The sequence below is a fragment of the Neolamprologus multifasciatus genome, chromosome 22 (genome assembly GCF_963576455.1).
Source record: "Neolamprologus multifasciatus chromosome 22, fNeoMul1.2, whole genome shotgun sequence".
Taxonomy (NCBI): Eukaryota; Metazoa; Chordata; class Actinopteri; order Cichliformes; family Cichlidae; genus Neolamprologus; species Neolamprologus multifasciatus.
In genome coordinates, this window is record NC_140459.1 from 16,874,365 (window position 1) to 16,897,272 (window position 22,908).

The following is a 22,908-nucleotide window of genomic DNA, read 5'->3' on the forward strand; positions in this document are numbered from 1 at the left end:
GATGAGGTAGAGCAGGCTGAATTATTAAGTCTCTCTTAGTCGTTTTATCTTAACCTTTTCCCCCACCTTGACACACTATAATCAAACAGTTGCACGCTCTCCAACACTCAAACGGAGCAGCGTTATGGAAAAGTTGAAGTTGCTAATGTATAAAAAAAAAAATCACAAAAGGCTTTGGATGGAAAACAGCAAGCCAGCGAAGCTGAATGCGCTCCAGTTATGGGAGTTATTTCTGGACTGCTTCCACATACATTATTCACACGAAACGAAGGGTAGACGGTACACAAGCCATTAAACTCACCCCGAGATCCGCGCGAGCTCGCTGAAACATCACAGCCACGAGGACAAGGTGAGTTCAGGTGCATGCAACAGGCGAGCCAAGTGAGGGCGCAGTGGACTCCTCACAGTTCAAGGCACGAGAGGCGAGCTCGAGCCCGAGCGGTGTGCGGATGATACGCCACTTCTCATTGGCTCAGGATGTCAAATAGGCGGTGCTGTGCGCGGCGTTTCATTGATATACCCTACAGCTGGTGGCTGCGGACACCAAACGGAGTGAAAGGGCTAAGAAAGTAATGACTGCTTGATGTAGAGGGGTTGTGGTTTTTTTTAAGCGAAGGCTCGAGAGTTGGTAGAGTGTTTTAAAGAGTGGCACACCAAAGATTTTCAGAAACAAAACAGCCAAAATGCTCTGCCACGTTACTCGTCCGGATTCGGTGGTGATGGAAGTGGAAGTTGATGCGAAGGCGAACGGTGAAGATTGCCTCAACAAGGTAAAGACGGACAGCACGTTTTATTCTTCTTTGTGTCTTAATGTGAAAATAACGTCGCCGTATGTCCGTCGGTAAGGCAGCACGGCTCGGGTCGTCCGAAAAATATTTTCTTATGTTTCAGTCAACTTCACCTCTAATGTGTCGCGCTCATTTATGAGTCGACTATATGTGGTGAATAAGACTGAATAGCCAAGTTTCTGCACGATTAGAAGATTTTATTTGTTTTTATTTCTTGAATTAATTAATTCGCCCCAGCTTCATTGAGCTTCAGCTTTATGCTACAACAAAACTGTTACCTGCTTTGTTGCTTGTAGCAAACTAGGACTGAGGAAACAATGTTCTGAGCGCCAAGTGCAGAAAAAAGGGTCAACTCTTTCTTCTTTCGCGTCCTTTTCTTCTCTTCTTCTTTTTCGTTATTCTTTTTTTTTTATTTATAATAATACAAACCCTCTAAAGTGTCACTTCTGTCAAAAACACACGGAGCTGAAACGCGTAGAGAAAAGTTTTGTTAGGTTGCTGGGAAGCTGCCGACTGCCACTTCAGGCTCCTTCGCTTAGTCAGAGGCAGATGGCTTTGTGCAGGTTACTCCAGGTCATCCTGCCGCCTCTCAAGATGAAACTTAGCTTTTCACATCTCTACCCACCACCACCCCCAACTCAACATGGACACAGTAGTAACTGTTATTTCCTTTGATTGCCATTTCCCCTCCTCATTATGATGTTAATCTATTTAATATGCACAGAACGAGTTTTATCTCAGCCTCCTGGCTCCCTGTGCAGACTTTCAGCAGCAGTTATGTAATAAACCCATGGTTGCTGCCGCCGGAGGAGCGTGGGATTGCGGGCTTGATGAGCCCCTGTACCCCGGGAGGGGCTCCAAGTTCACTTCGTGAGCTTCAGAATATTGATGGGGGTTTGTGTGTCAGCGTATCTGCAGTAACAGCAGTACTGGTGAATTTCCTTGTAAAAAATTTTTAAAAAGTCCAGTGGGACTTTACTCAGTTGTTTCTCGTCACTTTCCACATGACAAAAGTTATCGATTGCCTCTTTAAAGGAGCTCTTCACCATCTGTCACTGTCCTGTGGTGAAAAGCTTCACGCCTCACTTCTTGTGTATGTGTTTTTTTTTGTGTGTGTGTGTGACCCCCGCTTGTTTTGTCTTTCTTCAGGTTTGCAGAAAGTTGGGCATAATCGAAGTAGACTACTTTGGGCTGCAGTTCACAGGCAGCAAAGGAGAAAACCTGTGGCTGAATCTGAGGAACCGCATCAGCCAGCAGATGGATAATTTGACACCCTGTCGGCTCAGGTTGCGGGTCAAGTTCTTCGTGGAGCCCCATCTGATTTTGCAGGAGCAGACGAGGTACTTTTGAAAGCTTGCACGCTGTAAAGACGCCGTGTGCAAGGAAATTTGCTCATAGGCCTTAGAACAGCTATAACTCTGAACTACTTCCTCTTATTGTTTTGAGTGTGTAAATGTGTTCGTCATCTCCTCTAAAACAGGTCGAAGAAATGACATCAATTTTCTTCTTCATTTACATGACTTTAATGAGGATCACGTGTTTAGGGAAACAAAACAAAGCCACCATTGGCAAGTTCCCAGAGCATAATCTGATCACTGTTTCAAACAAAGCGAAAATGCCCTATAGTAACCTCTTCCCCAGTCCTTCCGGGGTTACTATAGGTCATTATGGTGAAGCGCTAGGCAGGAAATATGATCCAGCAGCTCTGGTGCTGTGTGCTGCTCTGAGCCTACCCCCAGGGACCCTCTGTGTGACAGCCAGGACCTCTCGTCACTGCTCCCATTCAACTCGAAATATCTTTTTGTTTCAATTGGCCGTGGCCGTTTTTCGTGTGAACAAAAGCCCTCCCGTTTTCTGCTTTTTCTGCAGATGCAGTTTGGGGAAAAGCTTGTGTAAGGGGTGCTTACCCTTGCGAGAATATGCCGTCAATTAGAATAACAGTTGCAGCTGAAGTTCTGGATAACTCTTGTTCACTTTCTGTGCTTTATTGGTCATTAGGCGATGGCAAGAAAAACTGCTGCTACAGTGAGTTGACATGTAGTTTTAACATGTGCCCTTCTCTGGTAGACTAGTTTAAAAAAACAAGTAACAATCCCAGGCTTGTCTGACTCGGTAGTCCCCTGCCCACAGACTGTGAAGTTAAAAATGGAAAGTGAATTTTCAGCCTTTGAAACGAGTCCCAAAAACTTGTTTTGATGGAGTCGATGTTATGTTCACCCCGGGCGATGTGATGAGTGTTTGATACCATGGATATGAATCAAGGAAGCACTTGAACTGCAGCATTCCACTAGAACTATTTATTAAGCTAAACTGTCCCTGTTGTTCTCCAGTTTACCTACTGCTCTGACTCTCTCTTCCTTCTTCCTTCACTGTGCTCTATCAAATGTCAAAAGAGGGGATTTCTACTGTTTCTTCATGTGCTGCAGTTGGGCGATTAAACTGTGCCCACTCCCTCTCTTTCTGGCTCTTCTTCCTCCATCTTCCTATTCCACTCCACTGTAGCCCATATTTGGCAACCTTTTGAAGAAGAAAGTGAAAGGACAGTCAGGGGGGCTAAGGGCACGGAGGACACTTGGCTGCCTGTGCGCTGACCTTCAGTAGATTAGCAGGAGTTATCAGCAGATGGCTGGTGTTTGGTCAAGACTTGGGGGAGGGAAAGGGGGGGGTGGTGAAAAGAAGTGAGATAAAGATTTTAAATTGCAGGTAAGGTCAGGCGGGTCGCTGCTAATAAATACTCGCACATGTCACACTTCACCACGCTGTGAGGTTAGGTGTTTAATTTTGGCTCAGCCTTCATGCCATCCGTCTGCTCAGATGTGATATAATATGAGGGGTGAGCGTGCAAACACTGGCATCAGTTTTTAGAGAGAAGGCCAAGCTGTTGATGTTACAGCAGCAGCATTTTGAGGACAATCACACGTGGCTCAGAAAATCCTTTCAGTGCATTTAGAGTGGTGGAATTTCTATGAAAGACTCGCATCATTTTTTTTTTTTTCTTGATAGCAGATTTTTATCTCGTGTGGGTGCATTTAACGTCATCTTTGTCAGTGAACAGTCTACAAAAGAGTGGCATGTAAGGACCTTCTACACCAATTGATTTGTTTTTTGTACTTGTAAAGAAAGGCAACAGGACCAGTTTTAGCTTATTGTGTAGCTACAATGCACGGATGATTAATGTCATGTATCGTTTTCCTGAAAGATGGGTTTTGGAGGGTTTTTTTTGTTCTTTTGCTTTTGTAGAAAATAAATGCAAAATTTAAGCAAATGGTGCTTAGAAGACAGACTAGCTTCCCTTTTCTTGTTATGTCACCTTTGACCTAGTTAAGCTACACGACTTCCTGAAAGTTGCTCTGAATGCACACATACTGTCATGACACGCCTCATGACACAAAGCCATCTTCTACAGTCCACTTTTTAAAACATTTTTGTTAGTCACACACCTACAGGCCCTTTCCACTGCAGCAGAACATCCAATAATTATTTTGAGGGCATTTGTGTACCCATCTGAGTATCTTCTGCTGCTTTTTTTCCCCCTCTTGTGTTCAGTTGAGCAATAAGTAGCAAGTGTGTGCGAGCTTGAGTAAATATTCCATGCAGAGCTTGGAGGATAGCCTTGCCACTGTCACTGTCCCCTTATGGGCCTTTATAGCCCTTACATAACCTGATGAACCTGCAGAGCTGCTTATATAAGCTGCTGCGCACTTTGCTGCTGCTTTAAGCCTAGCAGGTCACAAGTGTTAACCCTGCATGTGAGCATTAGAAGAAGTCTTAATGCTCAGATGCAGCAGACTGTTTGGGCACATTCTGTCAATTCATTTTAATCTTTGGTAGATAAACGTGACATTCAGACTCTAAACCCGAATTCATAGTATTTAAGAGGGTATGCAGTGTGGCTGTATTGCGGGGCTTAAATTTAGCTTGCATCTGCGATAAGTGTCCCAGATCATGCTTCTAAAACCTCATTTACTTTTTGATCTGTTTGCTTTTCTTTTGCAGACTTGTTTAATAAAGCTTGCCTAGAACAGTTTATGCTACTGTGCATAAAATTGACTTGGGGTGGCTTCTTTCCATCTCTCTATCAGCTTGTTTGTTTTTATTTATGTATTTTTCCTTCTGTTCGTAAAAGTTCTTCGTTCCATAAGTTCTATAAAACATCCAGCATCAACTGACCTGTTACTGGAATAATGCTGCTTTTATTGGTTAAAGGATGCTGACAGAAGGGCCTCAACAACCGCCTCTATTATCTGCATCATTAAACGCTACTTGCTAAAGGGCGTTTATAGTTTAAATATGTGAATGTTTTCCCCTTCATTAGCACTCCTGTTTAGCATTCTGGTCAGGCAGTAAAAAAAAAAAAAACTGGATGGCCCCAGAAGGCACAGCTATTAGCACAGGCTGTATCAGAGGTCCTGGTTGTTAACCCATGTGCCTCCTCTTTGTTTAACATCAATCCAAATCAAACTCCAAGTGAGTTTTATTTAAAGGAGAATTATTTTAATTGATTATGGCTTTTGAATAAAATGTTTATTTGAATCACTGTTGTTCATGATGGTGACACAAGTAGAAAAGACACAGACAAACCCTAAACAGTTTTCCCTAAACGGTCTCCTCTGTGATGAATCACAGGACTGGAAACGATTGTAGACTAAAAATATTTGGCTTTAACTTTAAAGACTCTTCACTGCTTGTCATTTCTCTTACCGTGCACCATCTTTCTTGCATAATCCTGAATATTGTCTACCCACGGCGGCTGTAGATAAAATCAAATTGGAATTTTTGTCACAGACTTTTATACTTTATACTCCTGTGCATGGTGGGGTAGTTTTTTGTTGTTGTTTTTTTTAAAACCTGTGGGCCTACACGTACATAGTCAGAGTCGAGCCATTGCTGGGCTGTGTGTGTGAAGAAAAAGCTCAACTTGACTGCATTTTTTTTGTATTCTCAGCAGATCAGTTTTGTTTCTATAACACACAATTGCAGATAAGGACTATGAAGAACGAGCCGTGTTTGACAAAGTTCATACACGGCCTCTTAGAGTGAATGTTCTACAAAAACAATTTATGCAGGTCACACTTGATTATCATTTTCAGGTCGTTGTGACATGCTACACAGACGATTAAGCCAAAGATCACATATGATGCCTGTGGGTCTTCGAGTGTTGTTTTATCTGCAAGCTTTACAATCAGTAATTCTTCTCCTCCAGCTTCTGTATAAATTTCTTACCGTCTGTTTGTTGTGCACTTGAGTAACCTTGCCGTGGTTCTTTTGAAGCCACAACATGACAGTTTTTATATTTTTATGGCGCCTGAACTTGATGCTGAGCAGTAATGGCCATATTTTACCAGCCAGTTGCTTGAAACCCAAGAAGTGTGGCAGACAAGCAGCGGCTTTGTTTTAATACAGTGTCGGCTTTCAGTCAAACTTGTCAGTTCAAAAGCAAGTTTTATTTAGCGCTTGGCATTAATGCTGCGCAACTGCGCATCAAACTATGCGATCAAACCGCCCACAGCTTCAGAGAGGATGAGCAGAGGTAACTATAGTTCACTGACTGCTAGTAACCTCACGACACATTGCTTCTGGCAGGGTGTTATTTGACTAACTTACAAACCGCATTGTTGAGAGTCCAACCGATGAGGTCGGAAACTCTAGTAGTGATTGGCTGAAAGAAGTGCAGGCGGAGGTGTTAGGTTTCAGTTTGCGGGGATGTTTTGTTCTCCTGTGAAATGAACTGGTTGACATTCAGCTTGGTTGGTTACGGCACAAAAAAAAAGATGAAATGGTTTTTATAGATGGGTGGAACATACTGGAAAGTTGAGTTGACTTTGAAAAGTTCTGTTTTCTTCTTCAGAGCAAATGTATTTAGAAAAAAATAATAATTAAAGGTTCTCATTGAGTTGCTGGAGGGGGGGAAAAAACAATTCCTTTAGGGATATTTCAGCGTTTTCAAATGGTTCAAAGACGGAGCAGAATAAATCAGCTGAAAAATTTATCTTCATCCCTCTTAGCTCCGCTCTTTGGCCGGTGACCTATTTTGAAATATTCGTTCTCAGGGCCCAGGCCTGCTTCAATTGAATTATTCCAGTTAGGCAATCAAGTATTCAAACTCTTGCACAGCCCTTCACACGACGATCTCCACAACATCCACAAGCGCTGTTTTCAGGAGATTTCATTTCACCTGTGCTCTCTTGGCACTGACGAGTAACCCTTTTAAGCCTTTGTTTATGGGTTTTCTCCACTAAAAGACAAAGCAACGGGGTGTATACAAAATAATACAGTAGAAGTAGACCACGAGACTTTGTGCACATTTCCTGGCATTCAGTCTGCATGTGTGCACACTAGTTGGGATCAGCCTAGAGAACAAAACAAATGCTGAGATGATGGCTGCAGCTCTAGAAGTACTTTCTTCAGTAATGATGCATGTGCAAACGTATCCGGATAGTATCATGCATTGCTCCTTGACAGGGTGACTCAGAGCTGTCTAGCTGCTGATAAATGGCTCTCCGGTCACTCAAAGGGGGGTCACAGTGACTAGATTCTTTATCATCTGCTTGGAAACCAATTTGCTTGGGCCTGAGGGGGGTTTATTTGTCCATTTCTGTTGTCTTTTGTTGCCGTTATAAAAGGCGTGTAACCCTGAAGGATTTGTAAAAGACTTAACACCATTTTATTTTTATGCGTCCAGACATACTGAGTCACAAATCCTTCCTTTCTTTCTCAGTGTTTCCAAAAGGAAGCTGCACAGTAAATTTAAGGAAGTCTGCCTGAATTGGATCAAGACCACATCAGCAAATCAAGCTCAACTCCCATGTTGGGTTATATTGTGAATTTATGGGCTCTTGCTTGTCTAATAGGAAGGACCTTGACAGGTGCTGAGACTGCCTGATCCTAGCACAGCTGTCTGAAAAGCTCTTTATTTAACAAAGAGGTCAGGAAGTCCTTGCCTTGTAACTAACTGGGGCAAAAGTGATAAAACTTGCTTTTACCAGGTTAAATTTGTGACTGTGTGGTGTTGCTGTTCAAATCCAGTGTTTAAAAGCACAACAGCAGGACGCGTGCACATGAAGCAGTTGTGTGCAGAGTTGTTTTTGTGGTGTTCAGTGGAGTGCATATTTGTTACCTCTGCCTCAGGCTCGTCAGACAGGAACGACTAGCGGTGATCTCTAGTTACCTCTTCTTCAAGATTTTTCTTCCTAATAGTTATTTTAGCCTGAGCTCAGCAAAGCACGCACACCTGTTTACACATATCTGGCTGCCCACAACAGTGGAATAACACAAGTTTGGTGTCTTACCCTGCAGCCAAAGGGAAGGGCCCAAGAGTGCATCTCATGGCACACTGACACAAGTCGAGCAATGTTGAGGTAAAAGTTTTGGGTACGTCTCCTCTTTGTCTTGTCTTATCTTATCAACGCTGCGATAGCCAACAGGTCCGCACTCGTGCTGAAGGGCACTTTCGAAATTTTAATTGCCACTCTTGGCAGCAATGTACATCTTGGCAGTCCCCACTTAAACTAGAGTAACCTCTGCGGCTTGCCCTATGGTAACCCTTTACGGCAACCTGTAGTAACCTCTCCGTCAAGTCGGTCCTATTGTTTGCGTCAGGCAGGTAGCTAACGAGCAGCTCGCCGTCACATGACGCCTGCTGGGCTTGACACAATAGATTGCAGTGTTTGTGTGTGCGCGTGCTGGAGGGAATGGGATGTTTAACACCATATCAAAGCAGTGTTTGTTATGCCTGAGGCTAGTCAGCTGCGGGGTTTCGTTGTTACAGTCTGGCTTTATCTGGGATGGTGTAGACTCGACTGTTTGTGTGCCCTACAGCTGCTTTTTGCTGCTGGAAGCACTGCGAATGTGTGTTGGAGGAGGTGTCTGTTTTTTGCATTGCAAAGCTGATGCACTGCGTGTGCATATTCTGTGTGGGCTCCTCCTGCTCCCCTGAGATGACAGAGGAAACGCCACATCCATGTCTTCTGTAGTTCCCATAGGGGTTCTCAAGTAGATGCGTTTTCCACATAATCAAAACAAAGGCTTTGTACACACATAATGAACAGTGTGGTGAGTGCTTCTTCTCCACTCGACTCATAAATGTCCTTGTAAAGCTTCTCAAATATCCCGAAGTCACGGTATGACCTGATTTGCACAAATGAAAATGTCTCTCTTGGCATCATGCTTCAAAGGGAACTTTGGCCCAAGGGAGGTTTTGCTTTAGTCGAAATAGCGAGCAATTTGAGGCACAATATGCTTTAAGTCTACATCAGTAATATGGAGCTCCCAAAAAAATGCTGAGAGGAGAGAAAAGTGCATTTTAAGTTTTATTTGTAGAGGAGGACTAAAGATGACAATCGGGATGTTTGTCCGGTGGAAGCTGCAGAGCAGGTTTATAGACAGTTACTTTGTTATAGGTCGAATCGAGGAAGAATCGTTTGGGTTACTTGCGTTCAGTTTTTTCATGATGTAACAACTGAGTCACTTAGGGTGTTCCTGTTGACGTATTGTCTCCTGCTGCTAGAAGGAAGAAAAGTCCTTACATCTTTTGGTCAAAACAATAGCAAGACATGTCAAGACTTGTGTTTTTGGAGTATGGAGCTATTTTCCTTGACCACGCCAGAACTGTGTGTTCCCTCTTAAAACATTAACTCAAAACAATAACAGTTCTTGTATTTGCCCACTGTAAAGCTTCCACATTTCGGAGCAGAAATGGTTTGTTTTTAAGCACAAGCATGAGTAATGACGTAATTAGGGTTTAAATGGCTATATCACATTTTTGGCAAGAATCCCAAGAGATGGACATGGATTACATACAGAGCCTGGCCGGCAGTCACGTAATCGAGCCCCAAGCAGTGCACGTTCAGTTTCCCATCGAGCTGCAAAGTCTAAATGCGCATGACATTAGAGAGCTGCTGTTTGCATCTTTAACTTTGTTTCTCAACTTCTTCTACTTTTAGGGTTTCCAGTGAAATTACACTTAAAGGAAGTTAGTGGTGTATGTTTTTGAGGAAGTTGTAGAAACGGAGAGAGTGGTTGTAACCGCTGAATACGAGCCAAGTGGTTTTCCCTTCTGCTACACACACAAACAGTTGCAGTCTGTGATGGGATTTAAGCTTTGCAATGACCACCTGCTCTGACATATGTCTGGGTGACTTGAGTATAACACATGGAAGTTGGTTCTGCATGACTATGTCAAAAGTAATAAATTAATCCCTCTGTTTATTTTTTAAAGCCACTGGTTATTTAGGTAAAGTGTATTTAATAAATAAAATAAAATCTCCACTAGTGCTGAGTTTAGTGTGGAAAAAAATCTTATTTCTCTCTTTTTCTGCCCTGTAGACACATTTTCTTTACGCACGTGAAGGAGGACCTCCATAACGGTCACCTGCGTATGGGCTCGGAACAAGCCGAGGAGCTGAGTGCACTCCTGGCACAGGCAGAGTTTGGCGACTACAACCAAAACACAGCCCAGTACTGGTATTCAGAGCTGTGTGGAGAAGAGCCCAGCCCCGCCACCATCAACAGGTACAGGACTTACCAAACATGAAAATAAAATGTCTTTGTGAATATGGGACATTTGCACAAGAAAGATGTACTAAGTTATAAATTATGCTGCAACCTAACATTACCTCTAGTGAAGTTTTCTTAGTTTATGAGACGACTGTAGTTTTTATAGCCCACAAACATGCTTGCTAAGACACTCTGTACCACTGGAAAGTCTCTGAAGCCACCGCGCTATTTTTGAGGGGGGTAGGAGTCCAGCCGAGGAGGCATGATGAAAAGTAAATAATGGAGCATGGCAACGAGCCAAAGATGGCATAATGTGGCAGCTAATGGTCATCAATATTAAAATAATTTAAGAAATTAAAATGCTGTCTTAAGCAAAAAGGCAGCAGTACAGTTAAACAGAACTGTCTTTTAAACTAGACTGAACTTTTCCCCTACATTGCAGCAGTTTTTTTTTGTTTTTTTTTTCCTCCAAGTGAAAGACTTAAAGACTCAGATAAGAACACATCACGCACAGCCACATGGTTGGTGTATGCTGTGAGCTAATGCACACACTGATCAGCAAACAGAAGCTGACAGGAGATCAGATAGCATGTGCTCGCAGGGTTTCACTAACAGAACCTCCCACTGTACATCCCTAACACTTTCTCGTTAAATATAACAAGGACGATGGTTTTACTGAGTTTTTTTAACGTCTGAGAACATGGATCGCGTTCTGTTACGAAATGTGACGCGTAGATGGGAAAGTGTAAACACAGCTTCCCCTTCTCTTCCCACATGTTGTGCAAATGGCCCCGGTCGTTGCTTGTAAAGAAAAAATGTATACTTATCAAGCAGGTTCTGCCAATCCTACTACACTGAACTTTGTGCGTTATATTGAGCCAACATTGTTCATAGCTACACCTACACTCAGTCTGTTATTTATGCAGACACGTACATTTGATGTCTCTCTATATACTTTATAGCTCTCAGTATGGTAATACATATACTCTTGTGCTTTTCTGCAACTTACTAAAAACCTTTTTTTTTTTTTTATGTTTTTGTTTGTTTTTTGCCCCTGCAGTATCATTTCCAGACACAAAACTCTAGAAGGTCTGAGTCAGGGCTCAGTGGAGTATCAGGCCCTGCAGCTGGTCTCTGCTCTGGAGCATTACGGCGTGGAGTGGCACTGGGCTCGCGACGCAGACGGTCAGAGGATGGCAATAGGAGTTGGTCCTGAAGGCATCGCTATTTGCAAGGAGGATTTCAGCTTGGTCAACAGGTACAATGACCGACATCTATAGTAATAACCTCGTTTCTAATATAAATGCATGTTTGATAATACAGGACGCGGCAGCATTTAACAATTTCCTGTTAACTTATCTTAGGATAAGCTATCCAATCATCCAGATCGCCACCCAGTCGGGGAAAAGTGTCTACCTGACAGTTACCAAGGACACGAATGACAGCGTTGTGCTTCTGTTTAAGCTGATCAGTAACCGGGCAGCCAGCGGCCTGTACCGAGCCATCACAGAGACGCATGCTTTCTACAGGTGAGGGTTAGAGCCATATTTAATCCCAGATCAGCGACTCGTATATAGTACACAAAGCCTATGTACTGCAGCTATGTGGCTGCATTTAAGAGAAGTGGTTCAAAGCTTTAAAACATCACTGTAAGTTATTGCATCTCAAATGTTAGAAATCACAAGACAATGTCGTGAGCCCAGATTAGTTTAAATATTGAAATAAGTTTTTGTGTGTGGTCTTTGTTGTTAGTCATTCACCAGTCTGTTTATCGCGGACCATCCTTCACTTAACACTAGTGAATTAGAGAGGTGCAGTAAAACATAACCTAAAATGTGCTCTGTGAAAACTTGTTTTGTTCTCTTTAGGAGAGCATAAAGTGTCCCTGCCTGACCTGCTTAAGTAAATATGAAAGTGGAAATGTAGACTGGGCAAGATGGCTTTTAATAACGATGAAAATATTTGACCATAGATGTATGTGTGTGCGCGCCCAAAACTCTCTTTGCAGTGAGCAGGGACAGTTTAAATGGCTGAGCTATGAAATTGTTCTCAATCACAATGATACAAAGACAGACCTGTCCTTTAGCTGACAAGATAGTTTTTGGGGTTTTTTTTGGTTTTTTAAAACTCTGCAGACAAATCTTCATCCTGCTTGCTTAAAAGCAAGATTTCACTGTCTTTTAGTAGTAAATGGAACAGGATGGTTGCAAGTCACAATTTGTATTGATTATCTTAAACTGAAATCAAAGCTCAAATTCGTTGGCAGTAGTATTAATGCTTTTTTTTTTTTAAATTATTTTCAGGTGTGACACAGTTACCAATGCAGTGATGATGCAGTACAGCAGAGACTTCAAGGGCCACCTCGCCTCACTCTTCCTCAACGAAAACATCAACCTGGGCAAAAAGTACGTTTTTGACATCCGACGTACCGCCAAGGAAGTGTACGACCACGCTCGGCGAGCGCTCTACAACTCTGGCGTGGTGGACCTGATTTCCCGCTCTGAAAGCAGGGATCGCTACTCCCCTTCACGCTCCCCAAGCAGGGACGGCGAGCAGGACAAGGGGCTGGACTGTGGCAGCTGCCAGCAAAGCCGCGCCCTGCAGGAACGTCTGCAGAAGCTCAGAGAGGCTCTGCTGTGCATGCTCTGCTGCGAGGAGGAGATAGATGCTGCATTCTGCCCCTGCGGCCATATGGTGTGCTGCCAGACCTGCGCAAATCAGCTTCAGGTGAGGATTTCTCCACAGTCACATGTGCTGACAAATGACTCCTTAAAAGTGACTTTTGCTTGTAAATCAAACAGTTTCCCCTCCTACGTTGAGTTTTCAGTTTCGCCAAAAGCCTTTTTTAATTATTTTAGCTCCAGATTCTTATCCTTTTTTTTTTTTTTTTTTTTTTTTTTTTTATGGTCCTTTAAAGAACATCCAAAGCCTTGCTTTACACTCTGCTGACCTGATTGTCCCCCACACTTAATCAGCTAAATGTGGCCCATCTTGTAGAAGCAGATGGTGTGTGAGTGTGCCCTTATGAAGGGATTATGTCAGCCAGGGAAATCTCTCTTCTATTAATTCAAATGGGGAAACGTGACCCAACTAATAGATGTGTGAATCACTCCGAAACTTTCAGGCAAAAGGAAAAGTTTACTTCTTTGGAAAGAATCACAGTTCAGTTTAGTTTTGTGGTTAAGTTTGTGTTGCCCTCACTGCAGCACGATCAAAGTTGCACATTAAAGTCATGAGGCCTATGTGTTTGTGAAAGTGGGGCAGTTTTCCTGTTTCCCCTCTTAAACAGACGTATTTTAAATGCTTTTCTTCCTCGATTCCCCCCCAGTTGTGTCCCGTGTGTCGCTCGGAGGTGGAGCACGTGCAGCACGTCTATCTGCCCACTTGCACCAGCCTCCTGAACCTGACGTTGACGGACAACCACCAGCACCGCAGCAATATTCCCGCGCCCATCCACAGAGACACGGCCTCTCCTCACACCTGCTCCACCACAGAGTATGAACACAAGCTCTACCACACATAAAGACGGCACCACCAAGAACTCCACTGTGAACACTCTGAAGTTATAGCAGACAGATTTCATACAAAAGGAGGAACATTTGCTTTTTCATCAGCTTTTTTCCTTTTTCTGTCCCTGACTGAACTTCAGAAATGACCAAAAATAGAAACTCCTGAGCATATTTAAAGATCAGCGCACTCAAACTACACTGATTCTTTGTTTTTGATGATGTTCAGTTTGTCACTGGTCCATTAGTTGTTTTTTTTTTCTTCCTTGTTGCTCTTTGTGTGTCATTCTGTCCAAATCTTGTCTGTTTATTTTATTTTTACAATATCATTATGCCCTGCCACAGTATCATTTTTATTAAGATTAGGCTCTTATTGTGAATTAAATTATTGCATCAGTTGACCTGATACACAATTATGCTTTTGAACTTGTATTTTGGTTGAATGCTCCATTGTGAGTAGCTCCTAGCCCTCCTAGACTGGCTAAAAACGGTATTTACTTGAGGGTGTTTTTGTTTTTTAATTATTTTTGAAGCTTTGACATTTTAAAACTTTTATGTAATGGCTTGAAATGCAGTTATTTTTTCTTAATGTACTTTTGTTTTTGTTTTTTTGTTGTTTTTTTTTAATGCCAATGAGGAGGTATTTAGAGGTTTTGCAGCATACTGCTCCTGAATTTGGCACGCATCGCACAAACTGCTGTAAGACTACCAGTCTTTGTCTTGTTGTGATCAGAACTGAATCTTACTGACACTCCACTTGATTTCTTTCATAGACCGCTCAATCTTCACGAGTTTATCTCTCGTCTGGACAGAGAGATAAAATTAAAAACACTAAAGTGACTCTTGGCAGACACAGAACGGTTGTATCCAAACAGAATTGGCATTTGTTGAACAGCAGCTGCTTCCTCTGAAAACCTCACCTATAGACTTCCTCTCTCGGATGTGCTAGTGAGTTTCGGTATTTTAGGGTACTGGGACATCTGTATGTGCAATACTTGCTTGCCAAGCTTTTCATTTTCAGTTTTATTTAATTTCAAAGAATATTAAAAAGAGGAAAAACGCATATACACCATTGTCACTTTACCAAGGAAGGTTTCCTCAAATATGCCTGGGCTTTGGCCTTAATGTAGCAGCAAATATTATTATTATTATTATTATTATTATTATTATTATTATTATACCAGCTTTCCAGAGTTTCTGCTAGGAAGATGAATCTTTTTGTCAATGCTGACCCAGCTAAGCTCAGTCACTGAAGGAGAGGGACTTTTATTTTTCACATTGTACAAGTAGCGATTTGTTTCTGTTTTCTGAAGCAAATGCCACTATGCTCTGTTAAACGACTTGGAATTAAACCCTTTTTTTATATATTGTGCTTTAACAGAAAGTATTAATAAAGTTGGTTTTTAAAAAAAAACCAAAAAAAAAACTGAATTGTCTGTAAATTTGTGGCACGACCATCACTGTTTCTGGCTTTTACACTTGACTGTCGACCAAGCTTAACTATACCTGTTGTGTAATGTGCTGACTGACATTAAGAACAAGGAACTAAGCTGTAGAAACCAGGAGGCTCTGTGTTTTCCCCATCTAAAGGCTGGTACTTCCTGAAATGTTCCTATGTGCATAATAAGACAAACCACAAGGAAGCTTTGTTCATTGTTACTTTGATCCTCTGCCTTCTGGTAAATTCACCCAGTGTTTTCGTCCTTAAAGTGATGACACCCCACGGGTCCAGTTCCTCAAGTGGCCACTTGAGGTTTGTTCCAAAAGCGAGCCGAACCCCCTGTAGAAGCCTATTGTCACTCCTTGTTTGGTGCTAATTCCAAACCAGGTCAAGTAAGGTGATAAGTTTTTTGGAAGATGCTCTAAGAAGTAACCAAAACTCAGGAGCTACTTTCAGAGAAATACAGTCATCAAATTGTCTGACTGTATTTTATATTTTGCATAATAAAGCAATGTGGATGTCCTTTAAATCCAACCAAAGTTAATGTCTGTCATGACTGAAGAACTGCAGGACCATGACTGTGTTCCTGAATACTTTAGCCTGTCGTGTATATTGTACAGCGAAAGATCAACCCATCATTTTCCACGTTAAGGCAGGGAGAGAGGTGAATAAAGCCAAGAGGCTTTACACTAATTAGAAATGACAGTCACCACTGGACTGCGATTAGTCTGGGAGTAAGAGTTTAAGTAGAGGAGATATTGATTAGCCTTCCTCTTTCCTCTAACGCCTCTGTCTTTCTCTGACCTTCTCGATAAAAACAGTGCTCTCTTTCACGCACACACACACCCTTCTTCATTGCCATTAAAATACCTCCAAGGACATGATGACAGCTGGGAGAAGGAGCGCGGTGATTCCAACTCAGTGATCCGTGCAGAATTTGTGTCTTAATGCCAGTTTAAAAGCAAAACGGGTACCAGCAAATGAAACGCGACCTGAGAGTAAAAACAAAATTAAAAATCCTCTCCAGACATGTGGAAAAACAGTACTGCTTTCAACCATTTCAAAAAGCGCGTTCACCTCCCTGGATAGAAATTCTTCACAAATTATTCTCACAACTAAACTTTAACCAAAAAGAAATGAGCCTTTAGTCTCAAACTGAGCAGTGACCTGTCACTGTATACACTGAGCCTTGAATAACCTCCATGTAGGGTGAGGCTTCAAAACACGGATGCTTGAGATCAATAGCTTCTTTTTTTCCCTTGCCACACATTCTCAGTCATGCACATGGTGCCACAAACTGGTTATGTAGCATCTGCAGCAGTAATGCTTTACTCTGACCCACAGATTTGTAGTTGAAAAAAACAGCAGTTCAGTTTAATTGCAGTAAACTGAACACTCAATTTTATTAGGTACACATTGCTAGCACTAGGTCAAACCCCCCTTTTTTCTTAATTGTTTGTGGCATAGATTCAACAAGGCACTCTACTGTGTTTGAGATCCGTATTGAGATGGAAGCAGACGTAAGAAAATGGTCCATGCACTTTATGTGGTCATAAAGGGCATGGACATGGTCAATACACAGGCAGGCTGTGGTTTTTTGATGATGGTGATGGTATGAGGAGCTCAAAGTGTGCTGAGAGAATACAGCATTACATCATCAACATAAGAACAGGCATTGTTTTTCCAGTCTTCTGTTGTTCCAGTTTTGGTTGCCTCAGCCTCCTGTTTTTACCTGTTGGGAGCGGCACCAGGTGTGGCCTTTTGCTTCAACATTCAATATGTTGCGTGTTCAGAGTTGCTCTTCTGCATATCATGGTTAAGATGAGTGCATGGGGAGAATATGCAAACTCCACACAGGATGAGTTGAATCAGTACATTCAAACCACGGTGGTTAGCACCTTTGCCGCCGCCATGCTGCCCCTTTTCGGTCAGTTCTCTGTAAACCCCAGAGATGGCTCAGCAGTTTCCAAAACACTCACACCAACAGCCACATTCAGCATCACTTACATCACCTTTCTTCCACATATTGATGCTCTGTTTGAGCATCAATATGTGTTCTGCTCAAGTATCTGTTTGAACTTGAGTGGCTCATCTTAGTCGTGTTTACATGCCTAATGTAACTGGCTGATTTATGTTAAAAAGCAGTTGAAAAAAAGCACCCGATGAGTTTATTAGCAATAGCAGGGGCAAGGTGCACAAGTCTTTGTAAGCCTGACACTGTGCTAAAAAATTAATTGCAGAAAAAAACAGCCAATACCTCGAGTCATAAGCTCTTTGCAAGGTGAAACTTTCACACATTAAGCTAAAATATTTCTGATTCCACACAGAGGTGCATGAATCGCTTGTCGAGAAATTTCCATCAAAAAAGAAAGAATGGAAAGAAAACAGTTTAGTTATTCATTGAAGACTGGGAATCTTTTTGGACGAGCCTAATCTGCTGCATATTTTTGCTCAGTCACGTTTCAATAAAACACGTGTGTCTGAGCTGAGGGGCTACAAAACGTTTGTCATTCTAAAACATGAAAGTTGGTTGTTTTTAAAAAGCTCACCATTAGAACCAAAGAGCAAGTCAGTGAGATATAATGTGTAAGTGATGTTGCCTGTTTTTTTAGTCTGACTGTACTATACAGGGAGCTCATTTATATTGTGATGGTGGCCTATGAACAGCTGCAGCAGGACTCAGAGTATGTCAAAGCAAAACTACAGTTAAGGTTGTGGATATGAATCATAATATGCACAGAAACAGGAAGTTGCTTCGCGTGTGAAACAACGCAGACATCCTGCAGACAGTAATACATATTTCTTCTGAATTGATTTACTCCTAGGAGCGGTTTATTATAAATGATAGAATACCAGCTTATTGTAACACATCCTTATCTGATAATTTGTGCTGCTGCCCCTCCTCTCTACTTATTGGCATAAACACTACACTTCCTCTTTGCTTCCTTTCTAACCCTGGCATCTCTGCTGGCTGAAAACGAGTACCATAAAGCACCGTTTCTCAGGAAACACCTTCGACATTTACAGCTTGGCTGCTTGGCCAGTATTTAATGGACGTGCCCAATGGGAAAGACAAACTATGACTCACTGTACCTCTGATTTTCATTTTTAATTTAAAAAGAATGAAACAATTCTGAGAAATCCTTGATGCAGACCATCTCAAGTCACATAATCACGCTCCAGCAGTTATATGGTATTCATCTTAACGGACACTGTGGTTGTGGGAATATAGAGGGGCAAAAAAACACCACAGGTTAACAAGAACTCGACTGGGTGTCAAACCATTGTCTCTGGGGAATGACGCACTTTCTGAACTTTGTTCTTCTTCTTAAACTTCTGTTTGTGTGTAAAAAAAAACAACACCAAAAAACAGAGCCTGCTGAGAAAAGCAGTTCATGACAAATTTTACAGAGCTGTGCATCTTCCCTGATGGAGCAAAAATAATAAAATCTCCTTCATCCTCATCACCTTAGCTCGTCAAATAGAAAACAAATAGAATCTTTAAATTCTCGTCATTTCAACTCGTGCCAGGAAAAGAACATCAAAGTTCCTCTCCAACTTCACCCTCCCTCTGCCATGTGGTCTTCACATCTGCTTGGCCCAGTGACACACTGCCGGGGGAAACACACTACTTCTGAATGTGCCGGAGATCTGGTTCCTTGGAGTGCATGTCTACATGGAAGCATCAGCTGGTAACCTAATACAGGGAGATACAGTCCAGTCTGAGTGTGTGTGTGTGTGTGTGTATGCAAGTGTGTGCAAGTGCATGCCCCTGTGTTCGCTCAGAAGTTGTAAAGGGGACCAAACACCATCGCTGTGCCAAGATACACAACATTCTCCACCCAGAGGATTTAAACTTCATCATTTGCAAGCCGACTTATAATGAAGTCTGCTGCTCACATGTGTCTTTGTGCATATAACTGTGGCGCTTTGATGAATCATTTTAAAATCACACTGTGGAAGAGGGTGCCTTGCTCTTCGTGTTATTTCCAAGTTTGCAGCTGGGCAAATAAAAATTTAAAAACTCAAAAAATGTTGGTGAGATAAAATTATCTGAGGGGAATGAATATGTTTGTTGTCACTGCCTGCCAAGAGGCTCGAATGGCTAAAAATATGCATTTCACATGATAAGAAAATAAAGAACCAGATTGTTTTAATAAGTTGACCTGTTGGGTTGTTATGGAAACATGGTTATATACAATACAGGCATTATATACGAGTTCCACGAACAACGAGAGCTCATACTAGCATTTACATAGCCTGTGTATAGGCTACCCTTATATCTACCTGCTTCCCTTTCACCTACTTCCTACAAAAGCTCACAGCTCAGACAAACACAGGTCACAGCCTCCAGTTACGACTCGTGATAAGCTGATAAACGAAGAACACAGTTAAGAAAAAGCTGTTCCTTTCTTATCAGTTTTATTGCCGCGAAAGGTTTTAAAGGGCCAACACTGCTCTGCTTGTTTATCGGTACAGTACAGTGCGACGTGCACAACAGGGGTTAAAGATCAGTGGCCTTAGTATTCTCTGTAGCCTTATCTCATGTAGATTACGTTGATGTTATCAGTCACAGAGCGATAAAGCGTCGGGTCAGACTTCTGTGTATCCATCCAGCCTTGGTCTTTTCCAAGCTCAGTAGTTTGAATGATTTTAAACTGTCGTTTCAAGATCCTTTTAGTTCAGTCTGTTTGTTGCACGTGGAGTCAAATTGATGTTACGTAACACGATCCCACGATCCGTTCAGTCAAATGAGAATGTAGAGTGCAGTAGTTTTAGGGCTGATTTGCAAAAAGTCAGCTCATTTCAATATAGAGCACAAAAAAACGAAGACGTAACTTTTTCAACACAAAAAGTGAACTGTGTGTCGCAAACGTTAGTCTGATCTCTGATCTCTGGGAGAGTGGTAAGAGGAGAGGTGGGGGACTAGCAATGTATGTCAATGAGAGATGGTGTAACCCGGGGCACATCACTGTGAAGGAACAGAGCTGTACCAAAGACATTGAACTGTTGGCAGTTAGCGTCCAGCCATACCACCTGGCCAGGGAATTTTCACACGTTATTGTGCTGACTGTTTACATCCCACCCTCGGCTGACGCTACAGCAGCCTGTGAGTACATTCACTCCACTGTCTCTCAGCTACAGATGGCACATCCGCAGTCCCTCATTATTATCTCTGGGGACTTCAATCATGCCTCACTATCTGTCACTCTCCCTAACTTCTCCCAGTACGTTGACTGCCATACAAGGGACAGCAAAACCCTGGATCTATTGTTTGCTAACACAACGCAGGCTTACAGTGCATCACCCCCCCCCCCCCCCCCCCCCCGGCTTGGCCACTCAGACCACAACCTGGTCCTTCTCCACCCCACTTACACTCCTATGGTGAAGAGGAACCCCCCCACACACACGAAGAAGGTGATAAGGGTGTGGTCTGAGGAATGCACTGAGGCCCTAAGAGACTGTTTTGAATGCACAGACTGGCAGAAACTCTGCAGGCCTCACGGTGAGGACATCGACGCCCTCACCCACTGCATCACGGACTACATTAATTTCTGTGTTGAGAACACTGTGCCTACCAAGAAGATACAGTGTTTCTCAAACAATAAACCGTGGGTCACCCCAGAACTGAAGGCCCTGCTGAACAAGAGGACAAGAAACGAGGAACTTAAGAAAGTCCAAAAGGATCTTAAATACAAGATCCGAGAAGGCAAGGAGTGCTTCAGGAGGAAGATGGCAAACCAACTCCAACAGAAAAACGTCAGAGAAGTCTGGAGGAACATGAAAAAAATCTCTGGACACTTCCAGGACAATGGAGGAGCCACAGTGTCTGCTGGCCGGGGGTGGGCTAACGACTTGAATCAGTTTTGAATTCCCCCACCTCTGGGTGCAGTCACCTGAGCTCTCCTCTCACCACAACCCTGCTTCACCCCTATCCACACATCTATCCACAACAGAGCCAGCCCCACCCCCCACTCCAGCCCAGCCTCACATCTACTTCACCGCTGATCAGGTGAGAAATCAGCTCAAGAGGACGAAGGCAAGGAAGGCAGCAAGTCCGGATGGAATCTGCTCCAGATTGCTCAGGGACTGTGCAGACCAGCTCTGTCAGGTGGCCCTGTACATCTTCAACCTGAGCCTGAGCCTGGAGAGGGTTCCTGAACTGTGGAAGACTTCCTGTGTGGTTCCGGTGCCAAAAATCGCACACCCCAGGGAGCCCAACCACTTCAGGCCTGTTGCCTTGACTTCTCATCTGATGAAGACCATGGAAAGGCTCATCCTGCACCACCTTCGGCCACTGGTGGGCTCAGTGATGGACCCCATGCAGTTCGCCTACCGTTCTGGAATTGGGGTGGATGACGCTGTCATCTACCTGTTACAGAGATCCCTCACCTAGAGCAGGTGGGGAGCACTGTGAGGATCATGTTTTTTGACTTCTCCAGTGCTTTCAACACCATCCAACCTGCACTACTGAGAGGGAAACTGGAGGGTGTCGGTGTAGGCAAACAGCTGACTGCATGGACCATCGACTACCTTACCAACAGACCACAGTATGTGAGGCTCCATGACTGTGTGTCCGAGGTGGTAATCTGCAGCACAGGGCACGGTTCTCTCACCTTTCCTATTCAGACTTCAGACTTCAGACTTCTGTTATAATTCGGACGATTGCCATCTACAGAAGTTCTCAGATGATACAGCCATCATTGGATGCGTATCAGACGGGCATGATCAGGAGTACAGGGGGGTCAACGCCGGCAAGTCAAAGGAGATGATCATAGACTTCAGGAGGAAGTCACCCCCTACAACACCGGTGAACATCCAAGGGAAAGACATTGAGATAGTGGACTCTTATAAGTACCTGGGTGTTCACCTCAACAATAAACTGGACTGGACTACAAATACAGACATCCTGTATAAGAAGGGCCAGAGTCGACTCCACCTGCTGAGGAGACTGAGGTCCTTCGGAGTCTGCAGGACTCTGTTAAGGACATTCTATGACACTGTGGTAGCATCTGCCCTTTTCTATGCAGTGGCCTGCTGGGGGAGTGGATGCACGGACAGGGACAGGAGCAGGATTGACAAACTGGTGCGGAGGTCTAGCTCCGTGCTGGGATGTCCCCTGGAGTCTGTGGAGGTGGTTGGCGAGAGGAGGATGTTAGTAAAGCTGACATTCATCATGAACAACCCACATCCCCCACTGCATGAGTATGTGAGTGGGCTGAGCAGCTCCTTTAGTCAGAGACTGAACCCTCCTTCCTGCACCCTTGCTGCAGGAAGGAGTGCTTTCGCAGATCATACATCCCAACAGCAGTTAGACTCTATAACTCCTCAATCACAATGTCATAAGTCACTGGACACTATTTAGTGTGTACATGTATGTGTGTACATGTCTATAAATAGGAATAGTAGTGGTACAATAGTTATGTCAAGCTATATAGTTTATGTCTTCCATATTTCCAACCATATCCATAATCACATACTGCGTATGCTACTATTGTATATAGTGTGTTATCTTACTTTTTATCCCTGATTATACTTATTTGTATTTTTGTATTTCTTTCTGATATCTGTACCTGAGCTGATGTGACGCAAAAATTTCCCCGTTGTGGGATCAATAAAGTCTTATCTTATCTTATCTCTCTTATCAGTTTGCCCGCTTGACTTAAATATTCTCCTT

The 22,908-nt window shown here is 43.0% G+C and overlaps 1 protein-coding gene across 1 annotated transcript; it reads left to right on the forward strand.

The window, feature by feature from the left end:
- The first annotated feature begins 509 nt into the window (after positions 1–509).
- On the forward strand, positions 510–14,673 carry mylipa (myosin regulatory light chain interacting protein a). The gene is made up of 7 exons (XM_085147592.1): positions 510–770; positions 1,938–2,128; positions 10,113–10,298; positions 11,344–11,541; positions 11,648–11,812; positions 12,587–13,010; positions 13,612–14,673. The coding sequence occupies exons 1-7, from the start codon at positions 684–686 to the stop codon at positions 13,804–13,806; spliced, it is 1,446 nt and encodes a 481-aa protein (XP_085003718.1). The 5' UTR covers positions 510–683; the 3' UTR covers positions 13,807–14,673.
- The last annotated feature ends 8,235 nt before the right edge of the window (positions 14,674–22,908 follow it).

Excerpts from the sequence above, each read along its gene's own strand:
- mylipa (XM_085147592.1), top strand. The coding sequence starts at position 684 with ATGCTCTGCCACGTTACTCGTCCGGATTCGGTGGTGATGGAAGTGGAA. Across the intron at positions 2,129-10,112 it reads ATTTTGCAGGAGCAGACGAG|ACACATTTTCTTTACGCACG; the intron begins GTACTTTTGAAA and ends TCTGCCCTGTAG. Across the intron at positions 11,542-11,647 it reads GATTTCAGCTTGGTCAACAG|GATAAGCTATCCAATCATCC; the intron begins GTACAATGACCG and ends AACTTATCTTAG.